Source organism: Verruconis gallopava, assembly GCF_000836295.1.
Source record: "Verruconis gallopava strain CBS 43764 unplaced genomic scaffold supercont1.7, whole genome shotgun sequence".
Classification (NCBI taxonomy): Eukaryota; Fungi; Ascomycota; class Dothideomycetes; order Venturiales; family Sympoventuriaceae; genus Verruconis; species Verruconis gallopava.
Window position 1 is genome coordinate 646,957 of NW_015622143.1, and position 16,233 is coordinate 663,189.

At 49.7% G+C, this 16,233-nt stretch overlaps 6 protein-coding genes across 6 annotated transcripts; 3 read left to right on the top strand and 3 right to left on the bottom strand.

Annotated features, from left to right (window-relative positions):
• Positions 1–690: 690 nt before the first annotated feature.
• Positions 691–3,441, top strand: PV09_02877 (uncharacterized protein). The gene is made up of 3 exons (XM_016355993.1): positions 691–1,481; positions 1,541–3,081; positions 3,139–3,441. Exons 1-3 carry the CDS (start codon positions 969–971, stop codon positions 3,215–3,217), a joined length of 2,133 nt encoding a protein of 710 aa, XP_016216299.1. The 5' UTR covers positions 691–968; the 3' UTR covers positions 3,218–3,441.
• A 306-nt stretch (positions 3,442–3,747) lies between these two features.
• PV09_02878 (uncharacterized protein) lies at positions 3,748–4,489 on the top strand. Its single transcript, XM_016355994.1, has one exon. The coding sequence runs from the start codon at positions 3,800–3,802 to the stop codon at positions 4,250–4,252; it is 453 nt and encodes a 150-aa protein (XP_016216300.1). The 5' UTR covers positions 3,748–3,799; the 3' UTR covers positions 4,253–4,489.
• Positions 4,490–4,575: 86 nt separating this feature from the next.
• Positions 4,576–9,052, top strand: PV09_02879 (uncharacterized protein). The gene is made up of 2 exons (XM_016355995.1): positions 4,576–7,551; positions 7,614–9,052. The coding sequence occupies exons 1-2, from the start codon at positions 4,698–4,700 to the stop codon at positions 7,643–7,645; spliced, it is 2,886 nt and encodes a 961-aa protein (XP_016216301.1). The 5' UTR covers positions 4,576–4,697; the 3' UTR covers positions 7,646–9,052.
• Positions 7,678–10,906, bottom strand: PV09_02880 (uncharacterized protein). Its single transcript, XM_016355996.1, has 2 exons — positions 9,819–10,906; positions 7,678–9,698 (listed from the first exon to the last, which is right to left on the bottom strand). Exons 1-2 carry the CDS (start codon positions 10,648–10,650, stop codon positions 8,410–8,412), a joined length of 2,121 nt encoding a protein of 706 aa, XP_016216302.1. The 5' UTR covers positions 10,651–10,906; the 3' UTR covers positions 7,678–8,409.
• PV09_02881 (uncharacterized protein) lies at positions 10,884–13,101 on the bottom strand. The gene is made up of 4 exons (XM_016355997.1): positions 12,754–13,101; positions 12,213–12,695; positions 11,255–12,156; positions 10,884–11,178 (listed from the first exon to the last, which is right to left on the bottom strand). The coding sequence occupies exons 1-4, from the start codon at positions 12,826–12,828 to the stop codon at positions 11,133–11,135; spliced, it is 1,506 nt and encodes a 501-aa protein (XP_016216303.1). The 5' UTR covers positions 12,829–13,101; the 3' UTR covers positions 10,884–11,132.
• A 691-nt stretch (positions 13,102–13,792) lies between these two features.
• On the bottom strand, positions 13,793–15,945 carry PV09_02882 (uncharacterized protein). Its single transcript, XM_016355998.1, has one exon. The coding sequence runs from the start codon at positions 15,902–15,904 to the stop codon at positions 14,153–14,155; it is 1,752 nt and encodes a 583-aa protein (XP_016216304.1). The 5' UTR covers positions 15,905–15,945; the 3' UTR covers positions 13,793–14,152.
• Positions 15,946–16,233: the final 288 nt, after the last annotated feature.

Here is a 16,233-nt window from a genome sequence, read left to right on the forward strand (position 1 = left end):
AGATATCACCAAGTGGTTATACTATTTCAATGACTTTTTACGAAACTTGAAAGTTACTCTTCTGTTATGAATGCTAGAATGACGACCATGAATCTGATCATGTACATCCAGTCACGTGCTTGTCGTCCTGATCTGTGACTTCGCCATCACAGCTTGCCAAAGAGTGGATTGTATCGCGCATCCGTGTTTTCAGCACTAGCTCTAACGTGTGATGCACATTTGTCACTAGAATTTGTAGTTCTTCTGCGATCCCCCAGCCTAGACTTCTATATAGCAAGCTCGATAGGTTTAACTCCAGGCATGAATTTGCTACGATTGCACAACAACACCCTACCACAACGTTTTGATCGCTGTAACGTCTTCTCATCACGAGCGCCGGCCGTCGTAGAAATAAACGGGTTGGATGGATGACACCCATCGTAGTATTCAAAGTTCAGGCTGTTTCCGCATGGGATGGCGACGGGAGAATCCAACCCTCCAAGGATAGATGGAGTCTTGGCAGCGACCTCAACTTCGTACGTGAACGGATCCCCCCAGAGAAATGTCCGCCGCTGCATTCGTTGTCCTGAATTTCGTTCACGAGTCCTGCGGTGCATATTTGGCGACGCCACACTAGTCATGTTTGGAATGAGCCGAGGCCTTGCTTCCTGAGCGGGCGTGGCGGGATGCGTGGAGGACCTGGGGTACGACCTCGTACATCATCACAGACCTCTATCACATGCTACTATGTAATCCACCGTTTGATCCACAGTCGCTTCTTTCACGCAGTCCGCAGCACGATCCTTGATTGCGCGCGCGAAGCTTTCGATCCCTCATTCCACAGCGACGACGATTGGGACTCTTCGCATTCATTCGAGCCGCTCTGGATCTCCATAAAACCCCAGCTTCAGTGCCTGGACGCAACCAGCCCCAGCCATGAGTTGGTAATGCCAGACTCTGCAGTCATCACTTGAGCCTTTTCAGTCGCCATGGCAGCTCAATCAAAGCTGCCCATGTCACCCACGATTTCGGAAAACGTGATCAAGAGGGCTGCAAAAGACTTAGCGAGCGTCTACGTCAAGAATCGGACGCGCATATCCCGCGTCGTCTACATTACCCTCTTCGTCGCCCTGATAGAGCGCATAAACCATGCTATCAAAGAACAAAAGGCTGCCTCTTTACGGCAAGCTGAGGCAAGAAGACGCCATGGTGGTACGGGTAGAGATGCGGCAGCAAAGAAAAAGGTGGAGATCAACAGGGAATTCTTCCGGAATCTGATGAGGCTGTTGAAGATCTGTATACCCGGATGGAAGAGCAAGGAGCTGAGGCTCTTGATCAGCCATAGCGTGTTTCTTGTGCTAAGGACACTGATCAGCGTGTATGTGGCTGAGATGGACGGAAAGCTCGTTAGCAGCCTGGTGCGAGGGAAAGGCAAGGAATTTCTGAAGGGCTTGGTTTGGTGGATGATAATTGCCATTCCTGCTACCTTCACAAACTCCATGGTAAGCCGTTTGTCGTCTCATCGTATCTGAACACAAACTAACTATGCTGTCTCCCTTAGCTCTCTTATCATCAGTGCAAACTCTCTCTGCAGTACCGCACTCGGCTCACGAACTACATACACAACAAATACCTGTCTCAGATGACTTTCTATACCCTCTCTGCTCTCGATGATCGAATCAAGAACGCCGATCAACTCATCACAGTTGACGTGGCTAAGTTCTCCAACTCCCTCGCCGAATTATACTCCAACCTCGCGAAGCCCGTCCTTGACATGTTGATCTACAACTGGTCTCTTTCCCGTTCCGTGGGTGGCGAAGGCTTGTTTGCAATGTCTCTCATCGTCCAGCTCTCAGCAAGCGTGATGCGCGCACTTACTCCTCCCTTTGGGAAGTATGTAGCTGATGAAGCACGGCTAGAAGGTGAATTCAGATTCCAGCATTCTAGACTCATCGACTACAACGAGGAGGTTGCGCTATATCACGGCCATGAGGCTGAAAAAGATACTCTGGATAAGGGTTACTTCACATTGATCAAACACGTGAACCGCATTCTCAGGCGCAGGTTCTACCACGGCATCATGGAAGACTTCGTCATCAAGTATTTCTGGGGCGCTTTGGGCTTGATGTTGTGTAGTGTGCCCGTATTCTTCAAGGTTCCGGGCAGTGCAACGGGCGGAAACACCATAGGCGATCGCACGGAGAATTTCGTGACGAATCGACGGATGCTTCTCTCCTCTTCAGACGCATTTGGACGAGTCATGTTCTCCTACAAAGAGATCACCGAGCTGGCTGGGTACACTTCACGAGTAGCTACTCTCCTCGACGTCATAGAGGATGTACAAGCCGGCCACTTTGAGAAAAATCTGGTATCGTCAGCGGGCACGGAGGAGAATGCTGCAGTTCTTCGTGGACGTGGAACGATCATCGAAGGCGATGACATTGAGTTTGACAACGTGCCAATTGTGTCACCCAACGGCGATGTCCTCGTGCGGAAGCTTAGCTTCAGTGTCAAGCCAGGCGAACATCTTTTGATTGTTGGCCCAAATGGATGTGGCAAGTCGAGTTTGTTCAGGATCCTGGGAGGTTTATGGCCAGTGTATGGTGGAACGGTGCGCAAACCACCACCGGAAGCTATCTTTTACATCCCCCAACGGCCCTACTTAAGTCGAGGATCTTTGAGGCAACAGATCATTTATCCAGACTCTCTAAGAGACATGCGGTCCAAAGGAGTTACGGATGCGGACCTCATGCGGATTCTTTCTGTTGTCGAAATCTCGCACATAGTCGAAAGACAGGGTGGATGGGACGCTGAGGCCGAATGGACGGATGTTCTTTCGGGAGGGTTGCAGCAGCGCGTTGCTATGGCCCGTCTTTTTTACCATGCGCCCAAGTATGCGATCCTGGATGAGTGTACGAGCAGTGTTACATTGGAGATTGAAAGGGTCATGTATGAGGAAGCCAAGCGGTTAGGGATTACTCTCATGACGGTGAGCCATAGAAGGAGTTTGTGGAAGTATCACAAGAAAATTCTGCAATTCGATGGGCAGGGTCATTATATCTTCACCAAGTTGGATGCCGAGAAGAGACTGCAGCTCGAGGAGTAAGTGCAACCGCTAATCGTGGGCTTTGTGGATGAATTTGCTGACGCTGGTAACAGTGAGAAGGAAGAATTGGACCTCCAGCTACGAGCCGTGCCAGATATTGAAAGGAGGATTGCGGAATTGACAGCCGAATAAAGGCGAACTCGTAACAAAACGCATGGGCTGCACTTTAATTCCCATTGTAGAATTAGGCAACTTTATAAACGGTTGTTGTCTAGAGACGTAGTAGAATCGCGTTTCTCAACTTCCTATCTGCTATGCTGAAGGCATGCATCGGGGGAAAAAAAATTTAGTATTTCAGCCGAGTATATACCGATAGTATGCGAATAATCAAGGACATGCAGAAATTTAGAGATTCACTTGACATGTTTTTTAAGCTTTGGTGGTGATTGTGATCTTTGTTGCCTACGAGTCGTTCACAATAAAAAAGACAAATTGTTCGGCCACGGTGAGAACCTTTCTTTGACCACGCTCTTTGAATGGATGAGATGGATGAAAATTTTGATAGGTAAAGAAAACTGCTGAGATGATCATGCTTTCTTTGTTCGATTGCTCATCAGTCATCTTGGACGTGACGATGGTAGAGGTTAGCCTTGCCGCTAGCCTCGCGGCCCGACATGATCCGCGGTCGGTTTCGGCCAGACACGAGACACATAAAAACGACTCGATCTTCCACGCTTCTCTCGCCACCAAACAGCTAAATTGTGTCAACACACAATGAACCGCCTACGCAGAATACCGGTGACCGTCTCTCGTAGTTGCCATCGCAGCTTCACATCCACGCCCTCGACGCGCAGTTCGTGGTCATCCTCGCCGGCGCCACCTCGTTTGCCAAAGGAGGAACAAGAAATCTTTGAAAAGCTGCAAAAGCAGTCGGCCGGCGCATTTAGCACGCCCTCGCCGTCTACGTCGTCGTCAGCTCCGGACTTGGATGGATTGAGAACGCAGCCGACCGGCTCGTTTTCAGGCGATGTAGCCAAGATCAACCCTCGAGTTGAGGCAACCGGCGATGGAGAAGAATTACATCCCCACATAAGGATGGGGGCTAAGCCGGAGTTTGAAGGGGATGTGAACCCAAAGACTGGAGAGGTGGGCGGGCCTAAGAATGAGCCTTTACGGTGGGGAGGAGACGGCGATTGGAGTTATAATTGCAGAGTGACGGATTTCTAGACAACATTCTGTCGGTTGGCTTTGACACTGGAGGCGTATGCGAGGTCGAAGAGCATGGCGTATCACGAAGTATGGAATGAGTGCAGAAAGATGGTGCGCGAGTAAATCTTGATGTACAGCAGTGGTTGCTCCTTTTCCAGAAAGCCTGTATATATATCAAAGGCAACAAGATCTACATATACGAGGAAATTATTACAGACACGATACCAAAGCAAGCCCAGACTTAGTAGTTTTCAAGTCGTTTGCACGATCACTGTGTGTACTAAGTTCGAAGCATATTTTCGTAGCTAGCTTCAACGTCATCCAACTCTCTGTCCTAATCAGGAAACGGGCCTGCTGGCCGCAATTCGATCTTGATTTCTGGTCAACGACGCAAGCTTATGCTTTCTACGGCACTCTCCTAGCTATATCATGGTACCTGGATAGCAAGAGGCTATTTTTCATCATGGCTTCAGAGACACTGCTCAATCTCTCGACAGACCATTGCGTCCTCCTCGCCGCGACTTATGCCTCTGAGTCCAACCTCGATGCGCTCCGTTTGCTACTCCAGTATCGACGCGACGCCTTTGAGCCCGAGCTCGCCCTGCGTCTGATTCTCACATATCTCCCTGAAACAGTAGATCCGGTGCTGTATACTCCCCTTGTTGCCGAGATTTTAGGCGTTGCACCGCAAGAACAAGACGGCGCTGAACAACCTTCGCCCAACATCCAGCTAGACACTTCGAGTGTGAACGAGCTGTCCGACGCAAAGGCGCATAAACTGGCCAAACATTTACGTCTCTTACCTCTGGACCACTCATCTTTCCCAGCAGCCGCATGTGACGATCTCGCTGGGAGGTTTCTGATCCACAAAGCGCATCGCATTGCAGAAGCTGGAATCCTCACCCTTTTGCCGCAATTACTGGACCCCTTTCTTGACGACAGACCATTCCTCAAAGCATGGTTTATATCCACCGTTCTACCGTTACTACGCTTTAGCTACGAATATTACGCGGATAACGTGGGCGAAGCAACATGGTCGTTAGAGCAGTTGGAGAATGCAAATGTGGAGCAGGCACTGGAGATGTTACTGAGCAGGAGCTTATCCGACACAGAGCATGGACAGTCAATGCTGGCGAGGGACATGAAATATCTAGTTGGGCCGTGGATGTATGGAACCAGTTCGCGCAAGAGACGCAAGCTCAGCGGGCGAATTCGAACAAGAGAAAGAAGATCTTCTGTCCAAAATACAGACTCCCAGAGCCATGGGGATGATCTTGAGGATGACGGAATGAGTGAGGAGCAGAGGAGGAGAAATCTCAAAAACGAATGGGATAGTGCGCTTAGGTGGCTTTCGCGTGCAGCAGCGAAGAATCTGCAAGCGGTAGCGGATGCTGTGCAAGGCTGGGATGGACCCGGTGATGTAGACTTGGGAGGATATGAAAGCAATGCGTACCTTGATGACGAAGATCAAGGCGAGTTGGAAGCGCGGTATGCACAAACCGTGTTTGCGGCCGTGTATGCTGCAGATGATGGTTCGAAGCCTACAATACGGTATGCACACTCATTGCTCGTGCGAATAGCAAATCTCATGGAATTCGACCCACCTCCAGAGTTAAGCGCGGCTGGGGAAGCGATGCCCGTCATTGAAAATGCCAAAGGGATACTCAAAGATCTCCCGAACAGTGGTGCACTGCAACTGGACTCATTGCTCAACGAAAAAAGCCTACTCACAAAACCGACGAAAGAGGCATTTGCACTGTTGGAGCTTCTGGTCCTATCCTCCCAGGTATTTCTTGAGTTGAGCAACCGCTTGTCTGTCATTGCGGTAGCCAGAATCCGCTTTCAATATGACGCGGACGAGCAATTAGCCATTGTGAAGAAAGTACTTCATACACTTGGAGCGACGTCAAAAATGGACGACGCAGATTGGGCTGCTGTACGATCACGACTTATCTGGTTATGGGGCTGGGGCTTGCCTCGAGACGACGAAGAGGATGAGCTTGGTAACGGAGTGTTTAATAGGATAGAAAGAGGAAGGTTAGAGGGGGAGATTCTTGGCGCTCTACTCAATGCCGGAGCCTATAGCCTCGCTGCGCAAGCATATATCGAAGAACTCTCTCCGCTCACTTGCTTGACCGTAAAGGACGTCGAAGCTGTCATCCTGAAGACGGCTCTGCATCATTACGACAATGCTAGCAACGGGAACAGGACTAGGAGTGGGGTAAAAAAGGCATCTGATATTGTCACGACGTTTCGAAAGTACTTCCCTGCGTCTGATGCGCTTACGCGGTGCGAAGCCTTGCTCGCTGCTACGCACGCGCTTTCCTTCTACAAACTCACGCTTCAGCACGGCGTGCCCTTCCAGCCTGTAAATATCCGTGTATCAAACGACCCTGTGTCTCTCATTGAGAAGGTTCTTGCTCAGAATCCGCGGAGCTACACCAAACTGGATGATTTGATAGGCATAGCAACCAACCTCGTTGCTTCTGGCATCGGCCAGGACGCGCTAGCGGAATTTGAAGTATCGACGAGGCGACGAGAGTCTCCGGAACAAGTTGCAGCTGCAAAACTCAAAGCCGAGAGAAGAGTAATTGGCATGTCGATCGAAGCTGCATTAGAAGAAGATGACTTCGAAACAGCATACTCCTATGTAGTCAACCGACTCACCGCAATGAATCAACCAGGGGCTCGAAGTTTTGAAACTGATGACATTTCCTGGCGCGCTGCTCTCGCAGCAGGACGACACAAATCCTCCTCAAGCTCAATCTCCGCGTCAACAAACATAGCCACGCCGCCAAAACTTCGCCGATTAGAGCAGCGCATGGAACTTCTTTCCCAAACCTTACTCCTGGCGCCTTCAAATGCCCTTCCTGAGGTGCTTAATGTATGGAGGAAGTGCGAGGAGGAAATGCGCGTCCTCCAAGCGGCAGAGTCTGCCGAAGAACAAGCGTTCAACGTCAGGGCTGAGCAACAGGGTGTACCAGGCGCATTCGTGAACACAACAGATGCAGGGACGTTTGTGCAGCCTAGACGAGAAGTCGGACGAGGGGGAAGAGAGGAAGCTCCCGTTGGGCTCTTCGATGTTGCAAGAGGAGCGGCGGCAGCGTTTTCAAGAACAGCCTTCCCGCTTCGAGGCCATGCCGGTGGATCTTCAAGGCCTGGCGGTTTTGGAAATAGAGGACCGGAGCATACGAGACACGTGTCAGCCGCAGGGAGTGAGGGCGATGGCAAAGATGGAGAAGGCAGGATACGGAAGAGGGACATGGTTGCAAATGTGGTCACTGGCGGGCTGGCAAGCGGGATTGGGTGGGTTATCGGTTAGTATCATTCTTCCCCCGCAGAGTTAGGCATTGTTGACAATATGCTGACGAATTTTCAGGAGCAACGCCAGTAGATAGACAACAGCGGTGATCATCGTGAATGAGTGCAAAAGCATAGCAAAGGCGATCTGTTACGCTACGTAAAAGCAACTTGGAAATCGGTCGTGCATATTGCGATGAAGAAACGACGTATATTTTACATCTGGGCCTTGCATCTCAGCGCCTTTATAAAACTCAACAAATCCATGACGAAGTCCTGTAACTTGAGACGCTCACAGACATATTCAGTGCAGCCGGCAGTCAGAGCTTGTTGTTTCTGATGCAATAGGGATACCTCCGCTGAGTTTCATGAAACTCCGATGGGTTGTCAAGATCGATCAAAAATGTCGTGATCTGATTGACGGGCATAAAGCAAATACTACCCCCCAATACTGAACGAGAGAACCTCACATTCTGGAAATCGAGGGATTCGTCTTCACAGCTCAAAGTTGATCTCCTCTCTCATCACAAGGCTGCTCGACAAAGTGTTCCCTGATTACAAGATTATGTCAACAGGAAACCTCAAACCTTGGATCATGATGCTGTGTTCCGATGGCGAGTAATATATTTGTATCCGCAACGATGGATACACGTAGCGACGATTTCAAATGAACCGGCGGGTATTCCAAAACAGCAGTAGAATGGACTATCCTCCCGCGCAAGTTGTCATGACAAAAGTCACAAGAGAATGAAGGGGATGTGGATGCTTGTAATCGCAATTCTATCTCCGTGATGTGTGGCGTGCATGGTCGATCACCCTGACGAATTACAAAATACTCGCGCTCTTCGTAATCAAACCTAACTTCCTCAGGCAAGTTACATCCTGGTTTCATCGCCGTGGAGATCGTGTGTGAGATTTTCCAACCGGAGTTCACCGTTTGCTCCGCCAAGTCTGACAACAGCTTTTTTGGCTGCAGCCTCAAAATCATCCATTCGATCAGAAGTGACGTTCGATGTTGATTCATAGGCCTTGTTCATGTTGTACGTGAAGGATTGATTGTTCGGGCCTCGGTAGACAATCGCGAGCGGAGATGACTTCCACGCTGGAACCTTGGAAATAGAAACCGCGCCGATTATCCAGACAAGTAGCACGAGGGAAATGAAGGCTAGGACAACGGGAAATGCAAGCCACCACCACCGAACTTGAACGCATGTTGCATAGTGCAGTACCGTTCCTTCGGCGGGTTGGCTGTACGCGGCATTTCCATTTTCTCGGATATAGTTGGTCAGATAAGTCGCCATTCCCTCGAAGGTCGAATCAATGAGGTCGTAAGTTCCGTTTGTTTGATCATACATCTTCTCGAGGATTCGAGGCCCTACAGCATTGATCAGCTGATCGCTGATCTGGATGGTGCCTTCCAGAGTGCCGTCGAAGAAATCGCTGAGGAATATGCCGTAGATGCTCATGTACAGAAATGTCTCAAAGAGATAAAGACATCCATTCTTGATCAACGTGCCGGGATATTGTGGAGGTTCAACCATGCTTTGGTTGATATTATAATCGTAGCTGAACGGAATCCAACGCTGAGTGGAGTTGAAGGTATAATTCTGAGCTATTAGCTCTTTATCTGCATCTGACGTGCATTGCAAATCAAGAAGCCCAAGTACATAATTGGCAGTGCTATTGTCTCCGGGAACGTATGCCAAATTCTCACTTCCATTCCAGCTCATCAGTGGATCTGAATATTCCAGTAGAGTTTCACTGATTACGTTGCCCGTTATATTCGCTTGAAATGTCTTGACACACGGGCGCAGTGTGCATTTTGCTGCCCCATAGCCTTGGCATGCCCAGCTTCCATTCATAGATCCGTCCTCGCAGCCGCTCCGCACTGTTTTGGCTACGATAAACTCCGCCCAGTAGCTATCATTGAGCCGCATTGACATCAAAGGAGTATTGGCGGTCGTGTATGATTGATTTGGAAATGCCTCATAGGTGCTTGATGTGATAGCGAAGCCATCCGGGAGGAAAGATGTGATGTTGAAAGCGCCCGTCAGATTCTTCCCTTCATCATCCTTCCTGTAGGTCTTGTTGAACTGAACTTGATCCGAAAGGTCTTCACAGTAATGGCAGAAGCCGAGTGTACTATATGGTTCACTAAAGGAGCCTAATCAAATCATTAGCACATTCAAGTCACTCCGTTGAAAGTACGCGAGCGTATTAGAGTTCTGTAACTTTGCCGCCGAGTCTCCTTGATTGGAATTGCAGGCTCTAGAAGATAACTGACAGTTTCCTGAGTAGCAGTTGAAGTCAACGCTTTGCGGGGTTCCTTCGACCCCCGCCGAAATGGCATCTTGGACTCCCACGGGCACTTTGATATAAGTAGCACCGACGTCCAGGTGATATTCAAGCGGTGAGTAATAGTTTGTTCTAGGAATAGTTGCACTGCTGAACTGCGCGGGCAGACCGGTCATTTTGCTTTCACAGTTGACGAACCCCACGAGCTGCTGCACAAATGGATCCACTATCAGCGATAGGATCATTACGAGCGCAGCTAAAGTTGTGAGAGGCGATCGGACGTGGTGCTTAAGAATCCAAAGCAATGAGCCAAAAGGGCCTCTCCCAGCAGCGTCATATCGGACGAGATCGTATAAACTCCTTCTCTTGAGAAACCAGAGCCATTGAGACTGACTGATGATGGCCCCAATTATCAATGTTAGAAAACCCTTGTAAACTGTGGACTCGAAGGATATGATGGTGTTAAGTGAAATAGAGTAGGGGAGTTGCGGTAGCGGTTTGTTCCTCGATACTGCCAGCGTGATAACGAGCGCCGCTAGGCTGCTAAACATCCCAAAGCAAGATGCCACCTCTGCCCACCATGCCCAGGCTCGTGTGGTCCGTGGTTCGAGCGCGGGACTTGAGGCATTGTGCGCTCTGAAGCTGGAGTTCGTCCAGTTACTTGATGAAGATGGTGTTTGCTTTATGTTCACATTCGATGTCTCCTTCCTCTCTTGATCCACATCTTCGCATGCTACTTGGGCGTATTTATGCTCACTGAGGGTTTCTAAATTTTCGCTCCCAGCGCTATGGATCTCGCCAGAAACTGAGTGATAGGACATGGTCAATTTAAAAACAAGGAAGGAAATGTAAAATCAAGCTTCAGAGATCAAGACGCCATTTGAGTTTGATAAGAATTGTTGTAAGACAGCCGTTGATCTTAGAAACGTAAGCGTGGGTAGTGAAGTGGATGCATCCACTACACCAGGACCACAATTGGCCCCCAATTCTCGATGGAGTTCCAAATTTACCCCGCAATAGCACAAGTTCGAGGTGAATTGACAAGTAAAAAAAGGCACCAGAACAGCTTGACCCATGCTGAGCAGGGATGATAACACAAATAGAATGACTGACTATGGTCTCACCTCTAGCATGTGGGTCGCCTCGAAGCACCAACGCCTGGCTTGCCAGACTTGATCCTACCAAGACGGCGTGACATGAACCTGAACAAGGCGAGAGATACTAGATGATAGAAAATCGCTTTTTTAGATTATGACAAGTACGACGGATAAGGTGAGTTTTTGATGCCAGTGAGTTTCACCGATCAGTGGACTGGGGTAAGTTTGGCCCATAGAGGATGTTTCTCCCATCTATCAAAGTTCAATTAGCATATTCGGTCCTTGACAAGGTTTTCGATGGTGGCAGGGGAAAATAAAGCTCACTTACAGGATGTAGGTCTTTTGATCTGTCCATTCTTTGCCTTCCATCATTTTATCATCCAGACGCACGTCGAAATTCCACAAGAATCTCGCTAGTATCAGCCGCATCTCAGAGTATGCGAGGTTTCTACCGATACAGTTTCTAGAGCCTACGCTGAACGGCTGCATAACTGCAAAGTTGTCGTTTTTGAATTTTTCATCGCCTAGGAAGCGTTCGGGCAAGAACTTTTCCGGTTCAGTCCAGTATGGCGGATAGTGATTTGCAATGTGCTGCGAAAAGCTAATTACCGTGCCGCCGGGAAGAAAATAGCCCAGAACCGTGTCTCCTCCGGCTGGTACAGTGCGGTTGGATTGGGAGGGCACAGGCGAGTAGATGCGCATTGTCTCTTCGAGGACTGCCAGTGTATACTTAAGTTGTCCGGTTGAGAACAGATCGATCTCGGCATCGGATGAGAACGCGGTGCGAATCTCTTGTGTGGCCTTCTTCAACGTCTCTGGGTTTTTGCACAGCTGATATATGCAACCGGAAAGCAATGTGGCCGTGGTCTCAGATCCTGCAAGCACCAGGTTTGAAGAGTTAGACACCATCTCATCCTGGTTCATGCCGGTTTTCTTGTCGGAGTGCTTGAGCACATTGTCCCAAAAGTCCTTTTGGTCAGATCCCCGCTTCACGCGTTCGTCAATCATGCTTTTTGCGAAATTGTAATTGTATATGCGTCCAATCATCTGTTTCTTTGTTGCCAGGTACGGAAGCAGCCATTCAAATCCTAGCCGCCTCATACACGATATGATAACTAGACTCTTGAGATTCCCAAAGATCATCTCAATCCATGGATGCACTTTCCCTTCTCTGAGGCAGCCAAAGTCCTCGCCAAAGGCCAACTTGCCAATAATATCAAAGGTTGTGAACTGAAGTGATGTCAGCTTCTGCCCGATCTTCCGGCTGAGAATCTGGTGAAACGCACATTAAACCACTGGACCAAATCCAGTGGGCCATCTCCAGCAATGCCTTTGAGATCTTTCATCAACAAGTCGACATATTTGATGATGTGTGGCTGCTGTTCCTTCATTCCCTTCTCCGAAAAGGCGTACGAGAGTAATCTCCGGTATCTTGAATGGTTTTCTCTATCCGCCATCAGGATTCCAGTGTAGCCATTAGGCTGCATAGTTCTATCGCTGATGTCTTTCATGAACTCATCATGACCTTGTCGATGCGCAAAAACGTCCTTCCAGATACCTTCATCAATCCAGGAGAGATCGTTTGGCGAAATGCGAACTACCTTCCCATACTTCTTGTGAGCCTCTAATCGTTCCCACAACTCCGTTCCCTTCAAGCGCAGGACGGCGCGCGGAAGCTCGCTTGTAGCCCATAGTTTCGGACCTGGGAACTTTCGTAAGGGGTGAAAATAGAGGTTGTAGATGACCTGGACAGCGATTTTGGAAGTGAACTGAGCAATAAATTAGCTCTCCTTCGGAAGATCACTTTCCTTGTCATGGTCTTCATACGAGAATAAATGGCGCAACCAAGAACAGGGAGATGGGTCGAACACGGAGGATGTCTTCCAGCTTCAGGTTTGCCATTGCTGCTGAGAAGGAGGAATCAACGGGGTTTCAGCTCCAGAGCGTCAACAAAGTAGCAATTTTACAGATGGCAAAAAGGAAAACACCGAGATTCCCTAGCACATAGTAATACTTTATCCTTTTATCGCAGAGTCGCTTTTGTGGCTGCCTCCAACATGTGGTTCAGGCCGTACTAAACGCAGGGAACAGAACACGCTCGACCGGGCCAAAACTCTCCTCAATCCAATAATCCATGCGACTGATCAGCGGTGCACTTCGTATGCATGACCACCTCCCAGTATTGCAAGGGTCTCAAGGTCGTCACCTTCTGCGTTCACAGCCGCGGCCCCCGCACACGGCTTGCTTGGAAGTCTTGTCGCTGGGAAGAGCTCTGTTGCATTGGACGACGAGACCCATTCCTGCTTATGTCAGAGTGACGAGTCCGTTGGAGGTCTCGCAAGCCTCTTTTATCGAGTTCGACTTCTCTGTGCAAGACTTGACTTCAGAGGGTTTTGCAGACTGTCGGGCTGCTGCAATTTGCCCTGAGGTCAGGCTAGGACCACACAGCAAACGCCAGTTACATTAGCATCTATGCCCGTTCGAATTCGCGTCGCGGTGACGAGCGGTCACACGTAAGAAATTAGACGGCATCTATAATTGTCATGGGGGCCGATTGAGTCAAGGTGCGCGATATGTATTCCAGAGATACGGGCCTGCTCATTCTCACACGATCCTTCAAAATCCACTCCGAGACTGAGAGCCAGGTTTCAACCTCTCGGGCTAGCACGGTGTCTCTGGGCGACTGGAATGATTCTTATCTCCATCTACTACGGACTATGTGGAAGGGGGATATCAGTCACAGAAAATGTAGAACGATAAGAAAATTCTCAATATGCAATCGACGAGGGAAGGGGGGTCCAACCTTTCCACTAAACATCACGAACGACAGAAAGTGAAGCGGCAATAATATGGACCTGAAACACCAGAAAAATGTTTGTGTTTCCTTCCAGAGCCGCAAAAGAGCGTTGAACAAATGGTTCCTTTGAAAGCACGCTGTGCTCTTGTCTTCATGTGACAAACAAAATCGACGACCGAATAACTGCACTCTCCCTCACCAATGCTTTTCAACCTAGGCCTGTCTCTCCTGACCCACGTCCTGCGTATGTTGTGCTTGCTGATATGCCAGGTTCCTAGTGTCTGTGGCTATATGCTCCAACTCTTCCAAATACTCTCTGTTGGACTCTTACGATTAAAGCATCCCGCCCGCTGTCAAATCTTTCAGGTCCTCTCTGGACCATTTGACTTCAATGATTGTCATATTTCTACAAAAGTGTTACACGGCTCCTCATTCTTCATCACTGTCCACCCTCGCTCTCTTCGATCTGCCCTTCTCCTCACGGTCCTCATCATCTTGAAGACCGTATCTCTTCTTACCGCCACCGCCAGTAACGTCACTGATCATCTGTCCGATCTGGAACGGATCGTCTCCGGCATTGTGCTTCCCTCCAGCGCTAGGTCTTGCCACCTCCTTCTCGAATACCACGGGACCCTCTCTCTCCTCTCCCGCCGCGGCTCCACTGAAACCCTCAAATCTCTTGGTCTTCGTGATCCTTTCGTACGTTTGCCCTTCATCCTCGCCGTCATCTTGCTGAGCAGAACCTGGTTTGTACAAAGCACTCAGAGCATCTTGAGCTTGGAACAGGGGCTTGTCATACATCTGGTCTTCGTTGAATCCCGCCGCGAAACCAGAGGATTGGTTGAATAACCGCGAATCATACAGCGCTTCGCCGGAGACGGTAGGTTTGGCAAGCCCCAGAGCGATTTTCTCAGAGATGTCTCGTCCTGCTTCACGGGCCATCATCTGCACTCTTCGCTCCGCGCCCATGTGCTGTTGTCGAAGTTCACGCTCATTCTCACGCCGGCGTTCGCGACGTGCCCTTTCGCGCTCGCGTACGCGCTCTTCTTCCGAATCCAACTCACTATCTTCGCTATTTGAAGAATAGCCGGAAGACTTGCTACCCCGTCTCCTAGCTTGACTGTGTGATCGTGATCGTGACCGTCTCGATGCTGCGGCAGCCGCTTTCTCTTCTCGTGCTCTCTGAGCGAGCTGCCTCAAATTTTCTGCCTTTCGTTCTTCTTCCCTTTCGGCAAGCTTCTGCTGCATTTGTGCACGTTGCTTGACTTCCTCTCGTGCGAGCCTATCCGCTGTGTACAGTGCCTCCGCGAAATCGGCGAACTTGTTGTTGATCGTGTTATCCTCGAGACCGCGCCCGTTCGCAGCCAATCGTTTGTCAAGAGCGATGGTATAACCCTTGTGATTCTTCCAGTTCGATATGCTTGGAGGAATTCTCCACTGCTCGGCTTCCTCGCGTGTAACCTTGCGTGGCGGTGAGTGCATCACTGGAGCAGGAGGCGATGGCGGTCCGCGAGGAATCTTTTTAATCTTGTGAGTGGGTGGTGCAAGTGGATCTTGCTGCCTGTTCACGATTTTGATGATCCTGTCATTTTGTGGCCCGTTGTGTTTCCCCATCTGCCCCTGGTGTGGCGTGTACCGAACATATGTAGGCTCATCGTTTGCTTTCTTGATCGATTTTGGCTTCTGGGCTGCAGATGCAGAATTTACCAGTGCCTGCAGAGCCTCCTCCGTTCTCCTCCTCGTAGCTTCGACTTCTTCTTCTGACGGTCTTGACAATTCAATCTCTCCTGCATCAGCTCTTGCCCTCAACGGAATCAAGTCCTTGAATGAAGAATGTACGATTCTGGAGTCCTTGTGTCCCTGTCTTGCAATCGTTTCCGCGATCGACTTGTCTGATTTGAGTACCAACGCTCCAGCCGTGGTCACTTTCTTCTTTCCCATGTCTAGTGGGTACTGCGCAACGTGGCACTCAGGGTATGCGCCTCCATCGGCAAAGTCTTCCTGACTGCGCGGCCGCCAGTTCGAACGACTTCCGTACGGTGGGATGTTCGTCTTTTTCAAAACTACCTGGCCTTCGAGCGAAGAGGCGGGAACGACACGAGGAGCCCTCGAGGCAGGCGCAGGCTCCTCGTAGCTGACATGTTTCGGCTTTGGTAGCGCGCGCGCAAGTTCGGTGGCCATAATGTGAGGATGCCAGAACCGTTTGGGTTGTGCGGAGAATCGATGTTGAAGACTTGGAGATCTGGACTAACATTTTCTGTAAAGGCCAAAGCTGGACGCTTGGCGGCGGCCAAAGCCGCGCAAGGCTAGTCTCGGTGCGGTAGGAAGCCAAAAGACGATCCAGAAATTCCTCCATGACATGGAGGATTTCAAGGTTCCACGCCAGAGTGAAGCATTACCAAAGGATATCCTCCGACATGTTTAGCTACTTCAATAGATTTTCGTGCTTTTCAAGTGCTTACATCCTGTTGCCAAGTTCATGACCGCGTCATATTACCAAGCACAAGGCT